The 20,378-nt window shown below is 49.3% G+C and overlaps 1 protein-coding gene across 1 annotated transcript in view; it reads left to right on the plus strand.

The window, feature by feature from the left end:
* Positions 1-19,620, plus strand: part of ZNF618 (zinc finger protein 618) — a 141,721-nt gene extending 122,101 nt beyond the window's left edge. Inside the window, exons 15-18 of the mRNA XM_062505598.1 lie at positions 5,313-5,357; positions 10,063-10,140; positions 15,256-15,357; positions 16,120-19,620. Of these exons, the coding sequence (XP_062361582.1) occupies positions 5,313-5,357; positions 10,063-10,140; positions 15,256-15,357; positions 16,120-17,633 (1,739 nt within the window). The 3' untranslated portion in view covers positions 17,634-19,620. The remainder of the gene's footprint in view (positions 1-5,312; positions 5,358-10,062; positions 10,141-15,255; positions 15,358-16,119) is intronic.
* Positions 19,621-20,378: the final 758 nt, after the last annotated feature.

Consider the following 20,378-nt stretch of genomic DNA (forward strand, 5'->3'; position numbering starts at 1 on the left):
AAGCAGCTGACATGCTCCTCACAGACAGGCTGGTGCATGGGGATGTACAGATTTCTTCCCTTTTTCCTTCCTTTATCTATCCTGCATCCTCTTTTCTTCTCCAGCCCTGTTTTCCCCCTTTGGCTCCATTTTTGTGCTGCTTCCTACATGTCCCATTCAGTGCTCTTTTCCAGCCCTTGCACCAAGCCATTTCTCCTTTTATTCTTTCCAGTTCTCAGGAGTCCCAATGGCCTCATTGGCAGCAGCCTGGGTGAGCATCACCAGTCACCATGAGTGTCACTGGTGGTCAGAGAAGCCCTGGAGAGCTCTGTGTGCTCAGGTGTCCAGGCAGAACTCTCTGTGGCTGTCTTTTGGAAGAGCTGACATGTCCTTGCTCCATTTTCCTTCTTTCAATAGCTGTGTCTCAGTGGGTGGGACAAACACCATGTGGCTTAGTGTCACATGTGGGATGGGAACTCTTGGGTGATTCTGGCAACCTTGGCTTGTCCTGTCTTGTGCTCCAACCAGCAGATTTCTACCAGGCAGGGAAGCAGGTGGTGGTAATGTGATGGAGAATGACAGAAGGACGGACACTTCTGTCCTCCCACTCCCATCTGCTGTTTGCTTGTCACCAAACTGCTGCTGTTAAGGGACAGTCACCAGGTTTGGGAGGTAAATGTAGGTCCCAGCTGAGCAGCCAAGAGCTGTGTGACTTGGTCTTGTTAAATGCCTGATGGCTCTTGCTCTCTGTGGGTGTGAGTTTTGTGTCACAGGCTCAGATACAGAGATACCAAAGAGAGCAGCAAGAGTTTTTTAGGCCACCCAGCTGGGGACATTCTGCTTTTTCCCTGTGTCACCAACTTGACTGCAGTGGAACAGACCCCTTGCTGTCTGGAGTGAGGGGCAGGACAAACAGAGCAGGGAGGTCAGCAGCTAAAACCACCTAAAATACACTGGGGTGCAATGCTGTAGGGAGTCCTGAGTGGGAATAAGAATGGAAAATGTTGGATTTTGGATGTCTCTTCCCTATGCGCACAATCCCAGTCCTTGTCACAGTGAATGCAGGTACCTGGCAGCCTTATCTGTGTGACCTAGCCATAAAAGAGCAGCTCTGTACTGTGTGGCAGACACTGCTTTGGGCCTGATTTAAGTCCCAGCTTTGTCTCCCAGCAGGGTGGGATGGACACAGGGAGTGGGTGAAGAACTCAAGCTGTCATCCACATTATGATTGGAGAGTGTCCTTTGTACTCATGGAAAAGAGTCTACACATACACTTGAATTTTCTTTTTGATGAAACCTGGAAGTTCCACAGTGCTTTAAAAATAGTATCCTGATAAAATGTTCCAGTTGCTCCCTTCTGCTGACTCAGGAGCACAGGCAGCAAAGGTCCCAAGTCACACAGAGCTTCTGTTCATCCACTGCTGAACTAAGGGAGGCCCAGAAAGCAATGGCATGACCTGATCCTGAAGCATGGAATTGGCTCACTGGGGTGAGCAGCAGAAGCTGTTACTCCTTTGGGTGCCATAAAGCTGCTTTCAAGGGAGCCCTCCCTGGCAGGGGTCATTCTACTGGCTCTTGACACATGCTGGGGTTTTCTGGTCTAAATTCTCAAGAGGCCAAACAATGTTTCATGGCCAGCTTGTGCAATGTAAAAGGCAGTGATGATCAGCCTGAACATGGGTAGGGAAATCCCCAGAAAGGGGCTGAGCTGAGTGCTGTGTTCCACAGTGAAGGTCACTGCCTTCCTTTCTATCCATGTGTGGTTGCAGAGGAGCCTTTGGCTGGATCTGGGCCCTGCTCTGGTGCCCTCTTGTCACCACAGGGCTCCCAGGCTTTGGGATCGCCCTGGGGTTTCCCTTCCTCTGACTCCAGACAGGGACAATGACCTTCCTCAGGGACTAGAACAATCTCTAACTCAAGTGTTTACAGCCTAATACAACTTGAGCCATTGTTTTCTGCACTATGGATGGATCCTTTTTGAAATGAAGGCTAAGAGGGATTAAGGAAATTATGGGAATCCAAGAAGTAAAACAAAAGCAAAAAAGGGGAAAAAAAAGGTCTTTAGTTTCAACACCTCCAAATACAGCCATCAAAGGGGAAATTTAATTGAAATTGTCAGTGTTTGCTGAAGTCTGAATTTGCTCAGTGTTACAGGTGTGAAAGAGAACAGTTAAAATTATGTAGGGAATTGGGAAATATTGTGAACTTTCAAGGTTGATTTAAGCTGTATAAACATGTCTCAATTTCATCTGTTGCTTTAGGGAACTATTACTGTCAGAACTTCCAGTGCAACAAATTTTAGCATTTACAGTTTTTAAAATGTCAGTGCTTTTCATTCATATTTACACAGGGAAGCTTTGCTTTCCAGCACTGTTTATTCCAGACTGGGGAGAGGGTCAATGGAAATGTTTTCTTTTTTTGAATCAGTTCGTGCCAAGCTGAGATGAGATTGAGACCAAAAAAATTTTATTTCCTATATTTTATTTAGAGTAAAAATTCTTGGAAGGGCCTGAGAATCCCCCATTGCCAGGATTTAAAGGACACAGGACTAGATTTTAAACATGGATTTTCAGAAATCACAAGCTTTCTTCCCTGGTCCCCTTCTGCTCATCCCCTGTAGTCCAGCCATCACACAGATCATCTGGGGGGATTTCTGCCAGAAAGACAGCACTTTTAGGATAGCATTTTTGGTAGGTGAGTGCAGCTTTAGTGTTTGGGGTATAATAATTCTTGATTACTTTTTGCAGTTTGGCATTAGCACTGGTAGCCCCCCATGTCTCTGCCTTCTGAGGTGCTCCCAGCTGCCTCTCAGGCTCTGTCAGCACAAGTACAATTTCCATTAACATTCATTTGGTAATTCTCTTTCTCATCTGTGGTTGGTTTGTGACAGCTACAAGTCTCCGTGGAGTTGGGAGAGCCAATGACCAAATTTGAGGAGTGAGGAAAAGGGGAGTGGTTCTGTGAGCTCCCACTCTGTAAACAGCACAGGGAGTGCTGATGATGGGGCAACACAATTGCACAAATAGACAGAGCTGCATTTTCAAAGCAGCCTGGAGTACTGTGCCCAGGAGGAGGGTAAGCAGCTGAGTGCAGTTCCCACCAGGAGAATGAGAGTCACACAGGGAGACGTTCAGTTAAGAAAGTGTCACTTTGCTTGGTTGCATAAATAAGTCACTATGTCCACTGGGCATTTGTGTGGAATTGAGGTTTCTAGGAATGAACTGTTTATTTCTGTTAATAAATGCCATGTTAATTTAAGCTGTTCAACAGTCAACTGGCAGACAGGAAGAAATATATCTGGGTTAAAATAAGCACTCAGCCTCCAACCTCTGTGGGTGATATCCTGCCAATTGCTCCAGAGCCTTGAGACACCGGGGAAGAATTGAGGCAATCCACATGAAGGCATTGAGGCAAGGAGCACTCAGCAGAGCTGGGGCATGCAGCCAGGGCTGAGGATTGCAGTCTGCGAGCACAGATACTGGGCTGGGCAGAGCATGACCAGAAGAGTCCCTGAACAAAGTGCACAGAAAAACCTGTACTCTCATTTTGCCTGAAGAATCTGTGGAGGGGAAGATTACAAAGCCCCAGTGCAAGGTGATTTATCATTAATCAGTCAAATTCTGGCATTTCTATGATTGTTGCCTGTATAGGTGGCTTTAGCAGAAGTGACTGTTCTGTAACAGGGACCTGACAATGCATGGATAAAAAATTGTCCAATTATAGATCTGAAGACCAGAAAAATCCTAGGAGTCTTCCTTCACATAAAACAGTGTTGTATTGAGTACCTGAACTGCTGTTTCATACTGACAGTGGTTTCCAGGTGAGTAGCAAGCCCAGCGTAACAAGGGCACTGTGTCATTACTTCTGGCTGGAGAGCAGCCAGAGGAGGTGCTGAGAAATCCTAGGGCTGTTTTAAGTGCTCTGTGCCATTGCTGGGTTCTGTGCCTGCTCCAGATCAGATTCTCCTTTGGGGGAACAGTGAAGTTGGGGTTTGCCCCTCAAAAGCTCACGTGCAGCTGAGCTGCTGCAAGAGCCCTGGAATGCTTGGAGCGACGGACGGTGTTATGGGCACCGTGTGTTTCCTGAGTGAGCACAGCACTGGCCAGAATGGGGACCAAGCACACAGAGAGAAGGGTGCCTGGAGGAGCCTGCCCTGTTCAGCTGCTCAGCAGGGCCAGCTTAGGGACTTGTTTCAGTGAAGATCTTGCCCCAGGTACAGAGCTTAGCAGCCTCAGGAACACCTGGAGCACTGCTGGCTGATGACAATGTGTGAAATGATCAGCGGCATTCTGTATGAGCTGGTGTCTGCCATGCATCCTCTTTTCACAGCACTGTCCAGTCATGTCTTTGCCAAGCATCATCCATGCCTTCATTTCCATCTCTTACAGGCTGGCCCTGCCATCTGGAGCCCTGTTCAGCAGCTCAGGTCCTCAGCACTTTGGGATCTTTAGCAGGAAGGCTCACTGTGCTTGTCCCATGCAGTTCATGAGGGTGGTTTTCCTTCCAAAGAAACCAGGCCAAGTCTGTCAGAGAACCCTGAGAGCCTCATTCATGGATGTGCCAGTTCACAGCCTTGCACCAGGGACCCTTCTGGAAATGTTGAGTCCATGACTGAATATTTAATAATGAATGATTTCTGCATCTCTGCAGAGGTCTGACCCTAAAGGACCTCACCTGGGACCTATAGGAAACCATACACGATCTGAAGTGCTGGGATCACTGCTTCTGCTCCAGGGTACTGGGGGCTGGATGCAGAGAACTCCTGGTTGCCCAAGGGGCAGCCAGCACCCAGTTTTCAGTCACACCTTACAGAAAGGCAACATGCAAGGTGTGCTGCATAGGAAATGTGCATTCTCAGCCTGAAGTAACTGCACTGCTTAGGAACTCTCTCCTTTGGCATCCAGGGAGAGTGAAACACCCTGGTGTTGCCTCCCAGTTTTAGTTTAAAGAAGCTGCATGTTGAAACTGGGAATTTGCATCTGGAGTACCAAAGAAAACCTTTGTAAAGGGTTTCTTGCCCCGTGGCTTTTATTTGCTAGGTTTCTTTGATTTTCTTGCCCTTTCTTTCCATTGCTGTAGCATTGGGTGTGTATTAAAATCTCTGGACATTTTAAATTGGACAGGAAGGATTCAGAACCCTGGCCATGAGAAATTGAGCAAGGGAGAGAAAATGGACATGTTGGATTTTGTGGTAAATGGAGCTCCCATCCTGCCCTGGATATCTCTGGAAGTGCAGGGTAGGGATAAGGAGCAGGGAGCAGATAGGCAGAGCTGTGTAGAATGCAGCAAGGTCTCTGCCAGTCTCAATATTTAAATCTCTTTCTTTTTTGCAGAAACCGCAAGTCCCCTGATTTCAAATCCTTTCCCGCTTTTACAAAGTAAGTGTGATGGATGTCTGTGGTGCAAAAGGCAGGGACTGCCCTCCTACAGCCCTGCTGCCCTGCCCTCTGAGCAATTTTCATCAATAAATGTTTCTTTATTATGAGTCCAGGTGTCAAAGAATAAAATTACTCACTTCCGTGGCTCTGTTGTCAGATTTAAATGCAGCAGAAATCCTCCAGGGTGTTTCCGTGCAGTCTGGGGCTGCCAAATCACTTTATATTCAGTCTTCAGGGAGTTTTTCATGAGCATGTTCTGAGACCAAGATTTGAAAATGAACCCATATTTAAGTTACATTTACACACAGAAGAACTTGTCATCAGGGCTCAGCTCAGTAAACACCTGCACAGAGCCAGTTCCCTGTGGCCTGGGAGCACAGATTGGAAACAGGGAGCTGGAAGGAGGGGAGAGAGAGCAGGTCTGGCATGGGTGGACAGGTGGCCTCTGCTGGAGATTCTGCCCTGTGGACTCGATGCTTTCAGCAGGTGGAACTTCTTCCTTTGCCTTGCAGTGTGTTTGGTTCCTGGCAGTGGGATTTTGGGATGATACTGTCTGTGCCAGCCTGGTGATGCAGGCCAGCCCTGAGCATGGCCACATGGCGGGGAGGACAGGTGTTCTTCCTCCTCTTACAAACCTGAGAGAGAAGCAAGGGCTTTATTCAGAACACAAGTTCATGGGGGAAGAGAAATCTAATTAATGCCGAGATGTTTGACAAGGGTGGTGAATTCGGGACTCCCCTTTTCCAAACATGCTCTCGAGTACCTTGTTACCTCTTGCAGTCTGAGCTGGCTGGAAGTGACAGAAGTTCTGTTTTCAAACTTCCACTGATTTTGGGGTGTGCTGGTGTTTATGTAGGAGCCTGCTGCTGGTTCTCCTGCCTTGTCTCTCATGGGTTTGTGTCAAAGGGAAGGTGCAATTACGCTGTTAGCAAAGCTAAAGCCAGTGGAAACATTGGGTGGAAATGCTGAGAAGTTCTCCTCACAGTTCTTCTGCATTTGTTTTTCGCCAAGGTGTGGACAGAAGCGTTGAAATGTGGATCTTTTCTGCTGAGGAAGGAGCAGACTGGGGGCTGTCCCTGCTGAGCCATGGTGACACCGCTGGTGTCTGTCACTGCACAAGCACCTCAGGGCGCTCACTGATGAAACATTCGGTTAAAGCTCTCAACTCCTGGCTTCAGATCAGGCTCTGCTATTTTCCCTGGCTTAGATGTGGCAATGAGAGTTAACATGGGAATTATAGTGATTTATTTAACCTAAGCACAGGCACTGGTTTTCCCCTGTCTTGGCTCACACAGCTGCTGCCTTGCTCTGGGGCCTTGCTCACTGGGTAAAGTACTAATAAAAGTGTCTAATTATAGCCTTGGGAAAAGATGTTTTAAATTGTGCAACCAGATGTGAGGGTTAGTTCTGTGTGGCTCAGGACACTGAAGAGGTTTCAACAGCTGCTGTCAGAAAACACCTCCATGAACACAGGAAGCTCATGTAGGCAGCACAGAAGGGTCCAGCTTCCCTTGTACCAGCACCAGCTGAGAGCAGAAGGTCAGAGAGCCAAAGGGGAGACCTGGGGGCCCTTTGCTGAGTTCAGCCCACCTGAAGGAGAGCAGATCCCTGTGGATGCATAAACCTAAGCCTGAGTAAGGAAGAGCTGAAGTTCCCGTGGTAAAGGACAAGCAGAGGTCCTGCAGTGGTGGGGGGGCTGTGCTCCCAGGAAGGAGAATGGGGCACAGGTGTAGCTTAGGTGGGTGTCCAGAGCAGTTTTGACAACTTTTCCAGTTTAAGTTGCAGGAGAAATCAAAGGGAGGAGGATTTACTGCATTGCCAGCCCAGGTGAACAGTTCTTTTCCAGCAGTGATTTTCCCCTGTTTTGGGATACAGATTGCCTCTTTCTTCTCTCCACCTTCAAGATCCCTCTTCCTTTTCTAACCCTGTCACATCCCACCTTCCTTCCAGTCAGCCTGACTGTTCTCAGCTTTGCACTCTGGAGCATGAGGGGCTCAGGAGCTGAAAGCTCAGAAGGATGAGTGTTGTGAGAGCTCAGGGAAATGAAGTGAGTTCATTCATTCCCATGGGAATTCTGCACCTCCTCCCAAGCATCCCTTCCCCTGGTTCTGGGAAAGACTTTGGAATTGTTGGGTGAATTTAATTTTTTTTCTTATTTTTAAAGTGGCTCATTTTTATTTGTGGTAAACTTAGACTTCTGTATGTTGTCTCCGAATTATTTAGAAAATGCTTTGGCATTTTCAGAACATGAAATTAACTTTTGAAAGTAGGTGGTGATTTTGTTTCCAAAGTTGGACGTTTCTGGAATAGAACAGAAGGGGCATCTTTTGGAACTGAGATGAAAATCAACACCATTTTTCTGAGGGGAGAGCTAGAAAAATAGCACAGGTTTGTGCTGATGACATCGCTGAGAATACAGCAGGAGGGAGATGAAGCAGCCTGGGGAGACAAAGTGAGCTGAGAAGTGAAAGAGAGCAAAATGAGCGTGGGAAATGTGCAGCTTGGAGAGTGCTGGCTGATGTGAGGGGTTTGCCTGCTGCTGAGGCTGTAGCTGAGCTCGGGGAAGAGCTGTGCTGGAATTCTGCTCGCAGGGCAGCTGGGGGCTTGTGTGGGGGCAGAGAAGGGCCTAGGACTGCACTGCTGAGCAGGGGTTCCCTCACTGTCCCTTTGCACTGCAGGAAGAGGGGGCAGAAGGCAGTGCAGGTGTCTGTCTGTCTGCTGAGGTGTGAATGGCACGCGAGAGCTGCCGGTGTCCAGGGGACTGTGGGGTGACATCTGCAGCTGGCAGCAGTGAGGGGTACAGCAGGCTCTGTTCTCCCCTCTCCTGGAGGGACAGCAGCTCCAGCAGAGCAGAGGGGCAGAGAGAGGGGTCACAGCTCCTCTGACCTGCCAGGGGCCTGTCAGCAGCACTCAGCAGGCTCTCAGAAATGTGACTGCTTTCATTAGATTCTTCACACATTAATTTTGATGCTTGAAGGGGCAGTCAGGCCCCCTCAGTCTGAGACGTTTCCATCTGAGCAGTCTGCTCTATGAGCAGCAGAGGCATAGGTGTGTCTGTAACACAGGTCATTGGCCTTGAAATAAGAGCCCAGGAGGGATGGTTTGCACCCACAGGGAGCCTCCTCCCCTCTGACAATTAAAAATAAGTATAAACAATTAGGTTGCATTGTACCTCTTGTGGCATTGTACCACAACTTCCTCACTCCTGATGATTTCAGCAGACACAGCCTGTCCCTGTTAATTCCCAAGGACTAAAATCCCTATGTACCTACCACTCAGCTGTCCAAGTCTTCTCCTTTTTCCACAAGCAGTTACTTAAGTAATTTTTTTGCTTTTAAGTAACTGAATTTCCAAACTTCTGTGATGCAGCAAAGCCCTGGAGCAGCATCAAAGCAGACACAGCCAGTTAAAGCATTGAGCACAACTCCAAACACAGCTGGCTGTAGGTTCTGTGGGAAAGGTTTAACCTCACGGCATAAAAGTACAGCTTATACAGACTTGCTCATGCTCTCTTTTTATGTTTTTCCTCATGGATTCCTGTAGCCTTCATGTGGATTCTGGGGTTTGCTCCCTGAGACAGACTTCTCACAGCGTATAGGCAACCTTGTGCTTCCCTGGGCTTTGGTTCTTCTCACCTGGGTGCTGGTGCTTCTGCTTTTCATTGGTACAGAATATGTTTTTCCCTTTGAACTTAGATCTAGATTTCTGAAATATTGTAGCAATAGACACTGTTCCATATGTGTTCTAGGCATTTGTTTCCAAAATTGTTCATATACCAAAAGTGTTTGTCCATTTCTGCTGCTGCAGGACAAAATGTCCCAGTGAGAGGTGGCAGTGCTGGTGTGGCTGCAGGGACAGAGGCAAACTGCAATGTTCCCACATTTCAGCACTGTATTTCGAGATCACCTCTGTCAACCAATGTACTCTGCTGATACTGTTTAAACAGGCAACTGCAAACATCTGCTTTTAGGTTAATTCAGTGGAAGAAAATGTGCTTTCAACATAGAACAGGGCTAAATGTATCTTTCAGCTCACAAGGGAGCTCTGCACCCAGCTCTTTCCTCACTCCAGCTCATCCATACTGCTCTGGCACGTGGCTCTCCTGCTCTGCTCTCAGCCTTCAGGCACAGCCTGGTTCCTGTGCTTCCTGCCCTCCACCTCTGCTTCCCTGGCATTCTGCTGCCACCCAGCCCTGTGGCACTCACCAGTCCCTGGTCTCACTGCATTTTGCGACAGCCACAAAGCCCCAGCTGAGTTCCCCCATGGCACTGCTCCACCCCCAGCCTCCGACTACAGCATTTGTCACAGCCCGGTGCTCCTTGTCTCACTCAGGAAAGGCAACAGACACTGAAATTTGACAGAACTGGATGGAAGATAAATCCACCAGGCTTTACTCACAGGCACAAAAATAGCAGGAATACGCTCAAGGCAGGCTGCAGCAGCCTGGGCCAGCAGACCCTGGCGAGTGGGCAGCCTCCCAAAGAAACCCTTGTGCAGGTTCCTGAGATGCCCACACCCATCAGGGCAGCAGGTGCTTCCCTTAGTGCTCTGCCTGTCCCCTGGCCATGAAGTGCAGCAGGAGGAGGTGCCCAGCCCCATCCCAGGAGGCAGAGCCATGCCCACAGCTGTACACACTGAGGTATGCACCTGTGCTGCTTCCCTGCAGACTCTGTGTAATTCTTCTGAACTGATTTCTCCCAAACAGAGCCTTACACCTGTGGAGCTTGTGGAATCCAGTTCCAGTTTTATAACAATCTCCTGGAGCACATGCAGTCCCATGCAGGTAAGCTGGGCACTTCTACTTGCTGCAAGCAGAGAATTAAATTCTGTGCTGCTGCCTGGTGCTGACCCCAATGTGTGTCTATAGGGTTCTCAGTGCTCCCCATTCCCACAGCCCCAGTCATTTCACCTGCAACAAACACAGTCATCCCTCCAAGGCTGGAGCACATAGGCTCAGGGTATATTGTAAATATTGTTCCTTTCCATAGGGAGACAGGGAATGTGCCATGCTAGCTCAGAGTTCATCACACTGCTCATTGCCTTTATCCAGAACTATCCAGAAAATCCTCATTGCATAGGCTTCTACAGCAGGTTCAATTCCTCCTCGTGCCAAAGGGGTGGCTCTCATGGAAGCAAACAAACCCAAAACATTCACAGGGCAGCAGAGCCTTTGCCCACAGAAGTCATATCCTGTGGCTGTGTCTCCTGGAGTTCTGCAAAGGATTGAAATGTGTTCTCAGAAGAAGAATTTGCTATTTCAGCAGCTGTGTTCAGTTCCCTCTCAGCTACCTACAAATGAGAATTCTTAGGAGTCATTCCAGTGATTTATTTCTAAGTTACTGTTTTCATTTCCTGTCTCGATACATAAGAGATGATTTTAAAATTTCAAAGCCAAACCTGTTTCAGAGACAGCATGTAACATACTCAAAAATGTAGAAACAGAATTCATTTTATATTGGTAGATTTTTTTTCTTTTTTTTCCCCTCTTGAATAAAAATTCAAGTGGACTAATACAGTTTTAAGAACAACTAAATCCTCTTTGATAGATATGTGTTCTCCAACAGACAGCTGCTCTGTTGAGATGCAGATGCAGTGCAGGCCCTGAGGAAAGTGACACAGGAGGACAAGAGGCTTGAAGAAAAGCATGTTTTCCTTTCTGTAACAATAATGTTAATCAAAGTTCTTATCTTGCTCTCTATTTTAGTTTTAGTGCTGCTTATAATAGTGTCACTTGAGTTCTTCATCCATGAGGTTCCTCTATTCCATTTCAGTTCCTGTTGGCAAATCTTAGTGCAGGTTTTGTGTGTTGTTCAGCAGCTACTTTACTGATCATCTGTGTAATATTGTAAAGAGGCTTTGAGAGCGCTTTGTCAGCAGTAGGTGTGACTTTGTGTTTCTCTTGGAGCAGTTGGCTTCCTGTGGAATAATGTGGAGTAATTACTCCTGTGGAGTAATGTTACTCCAAGGAGCAGTGGAGCTCTGCTCAGGGCAGGTCTGCCCTCACTCCTTGGACTTAGGTCTATCCTTGCTGCTTGTCCATGGCAGTTTCTGCTGCCTGCACCCTGTGTCCAGAGCATCCTGTTCTTGCTCTGGGCTCTGGTACTGAAATACAGCATTTTGAGTTACATCTCTGGGTGACACGGAGCACAGGAGCTGAGGGGACAAGGGCAGCTCACTGGCAGGGTTGAGCTGTTTCAAGTTTTAAGCTAGTGCTACCTACAGCTTTCTCCTTGATTCTTGATTCCATGGGGGTGGTGCTGGGGGCTCCCTGTGAGGGTGGGCAGGCCCTGGCACAGGGTGCCCAGAGAAGTTATGGCTGCCCCATCACTGGAAGTGTCCCAGGCCAGGTTGGATGGCTCTTGGAGCAGCCTGGGATAGTGGAAGGTGTCCCTGCCCATGGCAGGGTGGAACTGGATGAGCTTTAAGGTCCCTTCCAACCCAAACCAATCTGTGGTCCTGTGGCTGTTCACCTGGGTTACTTTGGCCATGGAACAGGGCTGGAGGGAGCAGTACCTGTGATTGGGCTCCTGTCACATCAGAGCTCTGTTAATGGGTAAATGCCCTCTGCCCAGCTCAGGATTACTCTTGGTAAACTCTGTTTTCTCATTGCTCCCTACTCTTGTTTGCAAGTCCCTTCCTCTGCCTGACTGCCTCCTGAAGCCTCTGGTGCAGTGACAACGAGGGTGTCCATGTCTTTAGCTGCTTTCTGCAGGTGCCACCAAGGCTGTGCCCTGTGAAAGCCACTGTCCCCTGCTGTGGCCTCTCTGTGTGTGGTGCCTGGCAGCCCTGTGCTCATACCTTCCTCCCCGTGTGTAGCTGGGGCGAGCGGGCGGCGTTTGCTGCTGTGGGATGAGGGCAAAACCAAAACAGAGGCAGGAAAACTGCAGCCTGCGCTGGTGGGTGTCCTGCTTTGGGTGCTTTGTGTCAACAGACAGCACTGAAGGCACACGGGGCCTGCAGTTGCCCTGGCAGCATTTCGGTGCCTTCAGGCTGACAGGAGGTGGTAGTGAGGTGAGGGTCAGTCTCTTTTCCCAGGGAACAACTGACAATTTGTTCCAGGAGAGGTTTAGATTAGAAAGCTTCTCAAGCACCCTGAGCCCAGGGCAGGGGTGGAGTCACCATCCCTGGAAGTGCTCAAAGAGCATGTGGATGTGGCACCTGGGGACATGGCTTAGTGGTGAATGTGGTGCTGGGTTGGGCTGGTGGTTGGACTGGATGATCTTAGAGGTGTTTTCTAACCTAAACAAGTCTGTGATTCTGGGATTTCCATATCCAAGAAACAGCATTGCCCTAACATCTCTGAAGTCTAGGAATGCAGGGACCTTACAGTGGTCAGCAGAACTGGTGGCAGAGGATGCACAGACTGGGGACACAGGCATGGCAGTGGTTTGTCCCTGGTTGGGGAATGTTTCATTATGGGCATGCAGAGAGCCAAGAAGCCTGTATGGGTCAAATGCTCCCTCAGTTCATGTGTTCAGCAGCCCAGTTTGGTTTGTCCTGTCTAATGCATAGGGCTGATCTTTTCCAGTGGCTGTGCTGCCTCCCCTGGACCCTTCTCACGAAGGACAGAAGCCAGGGAACATGCTGCTGGCCTCCAGAAGCAAAATCAGGGACATACTGGCTCTTGAGTCATTCAGAGTGCTGAGCCCGGAGGCTGGAAGGTAATAAGGAGAGATTATAGCTTCATAAAGCAGCTACACAGTGAGAAGAAGCAATTGGAATGCAAATTTGGTGCTAAAAAGGCAGAACACCGGGCAGAGGAATTTGTTCTGTAATTACACTGAACAATATACAGCTTTGACTCCCTTTAGAGTACTTTGTTCAGGTCGAGTGCTGCCATGTAATGCCCTTCCTACAATCTGGACCCAAAAAAACAAAAGGAAGAGTAGGCTGAACCTGGATTAAAGGATTAGAGGCATGAAGAAAAATTAAGAACCATGATCTATGTAGTTCACAGACTGCCTGATAAGGAAGATGAGGCTGAAAAGTACAAATCTCATTAATGCCACACTGAATGCCAGCAGATATTTGTATATAATAAATCCTGTATTATTAGGAAATAGATAAAAGAGTTATGGTGAGGAAATACATAGGGTTTCTCCCCCAGCCCATCCCTCACCAAGACAAGGAGGGCCTGAACCATGAGCAAAGTTAGTAGGCAACATCCAGCATTTTCCTTTGCCCACCCACAGATGTTTGGAGTTGAGGACACTGGTGACATTGGCTCAAGAGCAATTAGTCTGGCAGATGCCAGGGGAAAGGTGACGTGTCACACCTGGTCACTGGTGCTCTCTGAGGAGCCTCAAGCTCTTCACATCTCTGCACCCCTGCAATGACCAACCTGTGGCTGCAGCCTGAGCATGGCAGCACTCCCTGGGTACCCAGAATGGCCAGGGAGCTCCCCAGGCACACACAGGCCCCAGGTGAAGGCTGTCCTGGGTCATGTCCTGTCATGTCCTGGATTGCTGTGAGGTATTGCCCCAGCCTGTGCCAGTGCAGTGCCCACAGGTGACTGAGCAGCCTGTGTTGATGGGCAGGTCTGGAGTGCCAGCAGGGAAGGGCAGAGCTGCTCACACTGGAGAGGACTTGTAAGGAGGAGACCACTGGAGCTCCATCACACCCATGCTGGCACAGGATGTGCTGGCACACATGGAGGAGAGCAGCTCTGCCCTGTCCTGTGTGTCCTGCTGACCCCCAGAGCAGCCTAGCAGAGCTGTGGGTGCCTGAAGGTACTGCTCCAACTGGTGCTCCTCTGCCCAGAGCACAGGGCAGAGTCACACAGAGTCACTCTGTGCTGGTCACCCCAGGCTGCAGAGGCTGCCGTCTGAGCTGGCCAGTCTGTACTCCCTGTAAAATCACTGGAGAGTCTGTGACTCCAGGTGGTTCTTACTCTAGGAGAGGATCCAGTTCTGCCTGGGTGAATGAGTGGCATGCCTGAATGTAAAAGGAGCCCTAACATGCCACCTCAAAAGAGGTGTGCCTGACAGGTGTCCAGGATCAGGTATGATGAGTCCAGCTGTGATGAACAAATGGCCTGTTGTTTTCCTTGGTTTTATTTCCATCCTTCTGCTCAGCCTGGTCATCAGTCTCTCCATCTTTCTGCTTCCTCCTCCAGCCCATTTCATTGTGCGCTGTTCCTTCACAGCCTGTTTCACTTCAAAATCTTGCATTTTCTTGTAAGATCCCATCAGACTGGCAGCCAAAATGTTTAGCCCAGTTACATACACAGAAATGGGAGCATGAACACAAAGACTTTGGGGGCACTTGGTGTCTGCAGCCTGAGGGTATGCTGGTTTTTGGTCCACATTCCAGAAACTTTGTGTTTGCAGCCTGAGGCAGCAGCCCCAGAAGAGATGGGCCCCTTCTCTTCACGGGGAAGAAATCAGACCTGAAGATTGCAATGAGACCCTTAGATCCAGAGGAACTGAGCACAGCTTGAAAACCAAAGTGCTTCCCCAAGAGAGAAGAGCAGCCACCTGAAGTGCAGGAAGAGGCAGGGAGGGAGCAGAAGGATCAGTGTCTGTTCCCCCTCCTTTTGGAAGCAAATGAATGGCCCAAGTCAGGGTGAGCTTCCATTCCTCCTGGTGTGCAGCTTCAGCTCCTCAGGAGATTCCTCAGGGTGCACTGCTGGCATCATCCCTGGTGCACAGAAAGACGTGGCACATATCAGCCACATTGTGGGAAGTGATAGGTTGTGACTCCAAAGACAGTTTCAAGGTCCCCTGAGGGTGCTGTGCCAGCTCACTGAAAGCTGCCTAAAAGCTGAAGAGAGTGTGGTAGGTTGTTGTCCCCTTAGAGGAACCCTACATAAATGCTGAGCAGTTGGGTAGTTTCCACTTCTTTGTGCTTTAAGCATTATTTTGTGCTTTTAACCCTCTCCCTGTCTCTTGCCTCACAGCTGACAATGAGAACAACATTGCCTCCAGCCAGCCCAGGTCACCTCTCCCTGTGGTTGAAGAAAAGTGGAAACCACAGCTCCAAAGAAATAATGCCAACAACAGTATGTAGTAGCTTCTCACTTTGTCCCTGTCAACAGGTATCTCAGGGGTGCAGCAGTGATGGATGCTGCACAAGGCCCTTGTCCTCACCAAACTGTGCTTGATTTCATCCTTCATTCATGTCCTGCCTGGCAGAGCAGCGCACCCCTTCCCACTACAGGGGTGCAACAAAGAACCCTGGGGTGGTTGGAAAGGTTTGTGAGGAAGATGCATTTAGTAACTCCTGGAAAAAGTTAACTTCTGATCCGAGGTCTGACTTTCTGGCCTGGAGTTAAAAAACTAAATCAGTTATTGTGGTGTAACATAGGCACAGGGTGCCCAGAGCAGCTGTAGCTGCCCCTGGAAGTGTCCAAGGCCAGGTTGGACAGGGCTTGGAGCAGCCTGGGACAGTGGAAGGTGTCCCTGCCCGTGGCAGGGGGTGGAATGGGATGGGCTTTAACGTCCCTTCCAACCCAAACCAGTCTGGGATTCTGTGATTTGATGTCCGTCTTTCCATCTGGGCTGAGTTGTGACTGTCCCCACACCAGGGACAGAATGCAGATCTGTTCCCTGCTGCTCTGAGCAAGAGTAGGGCCTGTCTCTGGAAGTTCCTCTGTCCAGAAACCTTGGGAATACAAATCCAAGGTTGGAGTAGTTTCTTCCATCATTTAGGCATGTTCCACCTCTTTCAGGGTCTCTGAAAAGTGTTTTGTACCTTGCCCCCTGCTCTCTTCTGCAGCGATGCTGATCTGATCCTTCCTGTGCCCCCTTGTGTTTCCCTGCAGCATCGGCAAGCGGCTCGCTGGGGAACAGCGCGATCCCGGAGAAGGAGCGGCAGAACATCGCCGAGAGGCTGCTGCGGGTCATGTGCACCGACCTCGGCGCGCTCAGCGTGGTCAGCAGCAAGGAGTTCATCAAGCTGGCACAGACCCTGGTGGATAGCGGGGCTCGCTACGGTGCCTTCTCCGTCACTGAGATCCTGGGCAACTTCAACACCCTGGCTCTCAAGCACCTGCCTCGGATGTACAACCAGGTGAAGGTGAAAGTCACCTGCGCCCTGGGCAGCAACGCCTGCCTCGGCATCGGGGTCACCTGCCACTCACAGAGCGTTGGCCCCGACTCCTGCTACATCCTCACCGCCTACCAGGTGGAAGGAAACCACATCAAGAGCTACGTCCTGGGCATTAAGGGCGTAGACATTCGAGACAATGGTGATTTTATCCACCACTGGGTGCAGAACGTGCTGTCGGAGTTTGTGATGTCGGAGATCAGGACGGTGTACGTCACAGACTGCAAGGTCAACTCCTCGGCGTTCTGCAAGGCGGGCATGTGCCTGCGCTGCTCGGCCTGTGCCTTGAACTCAGTGGTGCAGAGCGTGCTCAACAAGAGAACACTACAGGCTCGCAACATGCACGAGGTGATCGAGCTCCTGAATGTCTGTGAAGACCTGGCGGGGTCCACGGGCCTCTCGAAGGAGACCTTTGGCTCTCTGGAAGAGACCTCCCCGCCGCCCTGCTGGAACTCGGTCACTGACTCCCTGCTGCTCGTCCACGAGCGCTATGAGCAGATCTGCGAGTTCTACAGCAGGGCCAAGAAGATGAACCTCATCCAAAACCTGAACAAACACCTGCTCAGCAACCTGGCAGCCATCCTGGCACCGGTGAAACAGGCCGTGATTGAGCTGAGCAATGAGAGCCGGCCCACGCTGCAGCTGGTGCTGCCCACCTACGTCAAACTGGAGAAACTGTTCACTTCCAAAGCCAACGATGCTGGCGTGGTCAGCAAACTCTGTCACCTCTTCTTGGAGGCGCTGAAGGAGAACTTCAAAGTTCACTCGGCACACAAGGTAGCCATGATCTTGGACCCTCAGCAGAAGCTGCGGCCTGTCCCGCCTTACCAGCATGAAGAGATCATTGGCAAGGTCTGTGAGCTGATCAATGAGGTGAAAGAGTCCTGGGCAGAAGAAACAGAATTTGAACCTTCAACCAAGAAGCCTCGTGCAGCGGGGGAGGCCACAGCAGCTCAGGAAGAAGATTGGTTCGGGAAAAATGAAGTCTATGATTATTTGCAAGAACCTCTCTTCCAGGCCACCCCTGACCTGTTTCAGTACTGGTCATGTGTTACCCAAAAGCATATGAAACTAGCCAAGCTGGCCTTTTGGCTCTTAGCAGTGCCTGCTGTGGGTGCCAGGAGCGAATGTGTAAATATGTGTGAGCAGGCGCTCTTGATCAAAAGGAGGCGGCTACTCAGTCCAGAAGACATGAACAAACTCATGTTTTTGAAGTCCAACATGCTTTAAGACTGTCTTTTAATTAAAACAAAACTTTAAAACACTGTTCCAAACAAAGAAAAAGAAATTTAAGTTCTAAACACTGTGGACCTCATTATGAATGCCCCTGGAAACCAAGTGCTTTTTTATATATATATATATAAATATAAATATATATAAAATTAAGTTTGAAAGGAAAGCTGAGCATGGGAGAGAGACAGCCCTCTGCCAGGAGCGTGCTCCTTTCCATAGATAGTGTGTGGACTTGACAGACTTTCTAATGTTTTCAAGCGGGCAGACGAATGGGAGGCTGATGTTCTAAAGTCTTCAGGCAGCTGAGATCTAAAGTGACTTGAAGTTTCTTTTGTTTCTCCTCCATCCCACCTTTCCTCTTGTCCCCTGGGCCATCTTGCCATGGATAATCAGACTCCATTGACCAGACCAGTTCTGCACTGGACTTTGCTCCTTTGAATAACTGTACACCTTGAGGGCACTTGGCTGCAGCCTTCTTGGCATGGTGCACGAATCAGAGCAGCTGTTTCCCATCAACACTAGAATCTTTAGAAATCAGGAAGGGAGGTTTTAAGGTTTTTAATTTTTAATTTTATTTTTAAACTTTTCATATCCTTTTTTTTCCCCAAAAACCAAAAGTTACTCCTCTGTCTCTACTCTCAGTTTTGAGTTTAACATGGCAGCAAGTGATTATAAATTTGATTTCAATCTAAGAGAAATGGTTCAAGGCAGAAACTGTCAGTAGTTGTTACATTTATTGGCTTTATGTTTTTTTACAGCAGAACTTCTTTTCTGAAATCCCAGTGTTAATTGACTTTTCTGTGATTTGTGTACATCAGGTGTTCTCAAACTGTTCTAGACTAGCCCATTTGCAATTAAATCATATTCTTATGGGAACCACGGCAGTTGTTTATGTGGCAAAGCCTAGAAACCAGGAAAAGCAAATGGTGACAGCACAGGTGGCTGTGGGCCACCAGTGAGCTTGCCAGGTCTGCCAGAGAACCCTTGTACCTAAAGTTTTTTTTGTAAAGAAGTGTCTCTGTGGCACACAAACCACCCTTCCCAAAGCCAAGGACAAACCAAGGTGTATGATTTTTCAGGGGAACAAAGCTCACCAGTTTTGTTAAACTGGGGTTTGAAGGAAGCTTAGAGAAGTGCATGGGCTCAAAGATCCTTCTGAATGTAAGTGCTTCTGACTGAGTGCAAAGAATATCTTCCCATTTTTGTTTGGAATGGTTTCCTCTAGTGGCACGAATGTCTTTTTGATACCTACAGTGCATTACACTACTTGTTCTATTGCTGACCAGTTCTGGCCAGGAAGGCCACGGGCCCTGAAACGTTCACACGTAACTGGCTCACCCCAAATGCAATTAGAGATCCCCTTAACCCCAAACCATCTCAGTCACTCTGCTGTCCCCAAGGCCAGAGCTCCTGCAGACACAGCTCCTGGGCTGCTGGACAGGCTCTGCCAGGTTTGGTGCCTCTTGGACAATTCCCAGCCTCTGGTGCCAAACTGTGCATTTTTCACCACTAGGACTTGTCTCTCAGTGGAAAACTGGAGCAAATTCCTGTTTTTTCAGCAGTCTCTCCTGCTTCCAGGAGCTCTGGAGCTGTGGTCCTGGTGGCATGGGAGGGTCAGGAGGAGGGACTGGCCCTGCTGGGAGCAGGCTGGAGCCCTTCAGCAGCACGGGGAGTTTGTGGCTGGCTGGCAGTGCAGGGGGAGACTGGAGGCCCTCTCTGAAGTGCTGCTGTTGACCAGGTGTTAAACCAGGATCCCTCCTGCCCAGCTCTGTCTGTAAGAGAAGTTGCAGGTTCCAAGACATGAGAAATAGCAAACCCAATCTCTCAGGCTTTGTGTGCAGATGCCTTGAACCCCATGGGCACTCTCTGATACCTGCACTGCCACAGGACTCAGGGGCACAGTTTGCACGCTGGACCCTTCCCCATGCCAGGCTCACGAGGACAGACCTTGGCACCAGCTGTCTTGCTGTTTCCAGCCCTTTCAGCCTTCCATTGCCTTGAGGCTGGTGTTTGGGTTGACCTCTCAGCACTGTTACTGCCATCAGGCCAAAACCATTGTCTCCTAAAATGTTAAGCTTTTGCCTAAACCACACAGCCTGCCATGTGAACAGGAGCTGCCAAGGCAGAGGGTCTTGGACTCCTGATTTCCATGGCAATGGCTGATGGAGGTATCACTTGTAGAGCAGCTTTCCTTCTCGCTGGTTTTGTTTTCTCCTGTACAATTCCTGCATTCCCATGGTAGCACAGCAGTTTGCAGGTCTGGAGAAACCTGTGACAGACAAAAATGAACCCTGAGTGAGTGAGATGTGTGCTGGGCCCACTGCTACCTGGCAGCAGGAAAACTTGGCTGGTGCATGTTCCCCAAACAGGATTAACTGCAGGCACAGAGGGTACCACACAGCTCAGCTGATGGCACAGGGATCAGGATTGGCAGCTCCTTCTCCTAATGGCACATTACACCTTTCTGTGTGTTCACCTGAGACCCTGAGAGCTCTTTGATGCTCAGGGGAGCATGCAGAGCCCTTGCATTCCTTTGGAAAGACAGCTCCAACCCCCAGCCCTCCTTTGCTAAGGCACGTCGATGATTTCTGTGGAATTTGCGAACTCAGGCTCGTGTTATCTGTGCAAGGCATTGAGGGTGAGAAGTGGGCAAGACAGAGTTAGCACAACTGTAAATCCCTGGAACTGAGAATGGGGCAAACTGCAGGAATTTGTGCCCAGCAGCGAGCAGGACTGTGGTGT

This window comes from Cinclus cinclus, chromosome 19, assembly GCF_963662255.1.
Source record: "Cinclus cinclus chromosome 19, bCinCin1.1, whole genome shotgun sequence".
Classification (NCBI taxonomy): domain Eukaryota; kingdom Metazoa; phylum Chordata; class Aves; order Passeriformes; family Cinclidae; genus Cinclus; species Cinclus cinclus.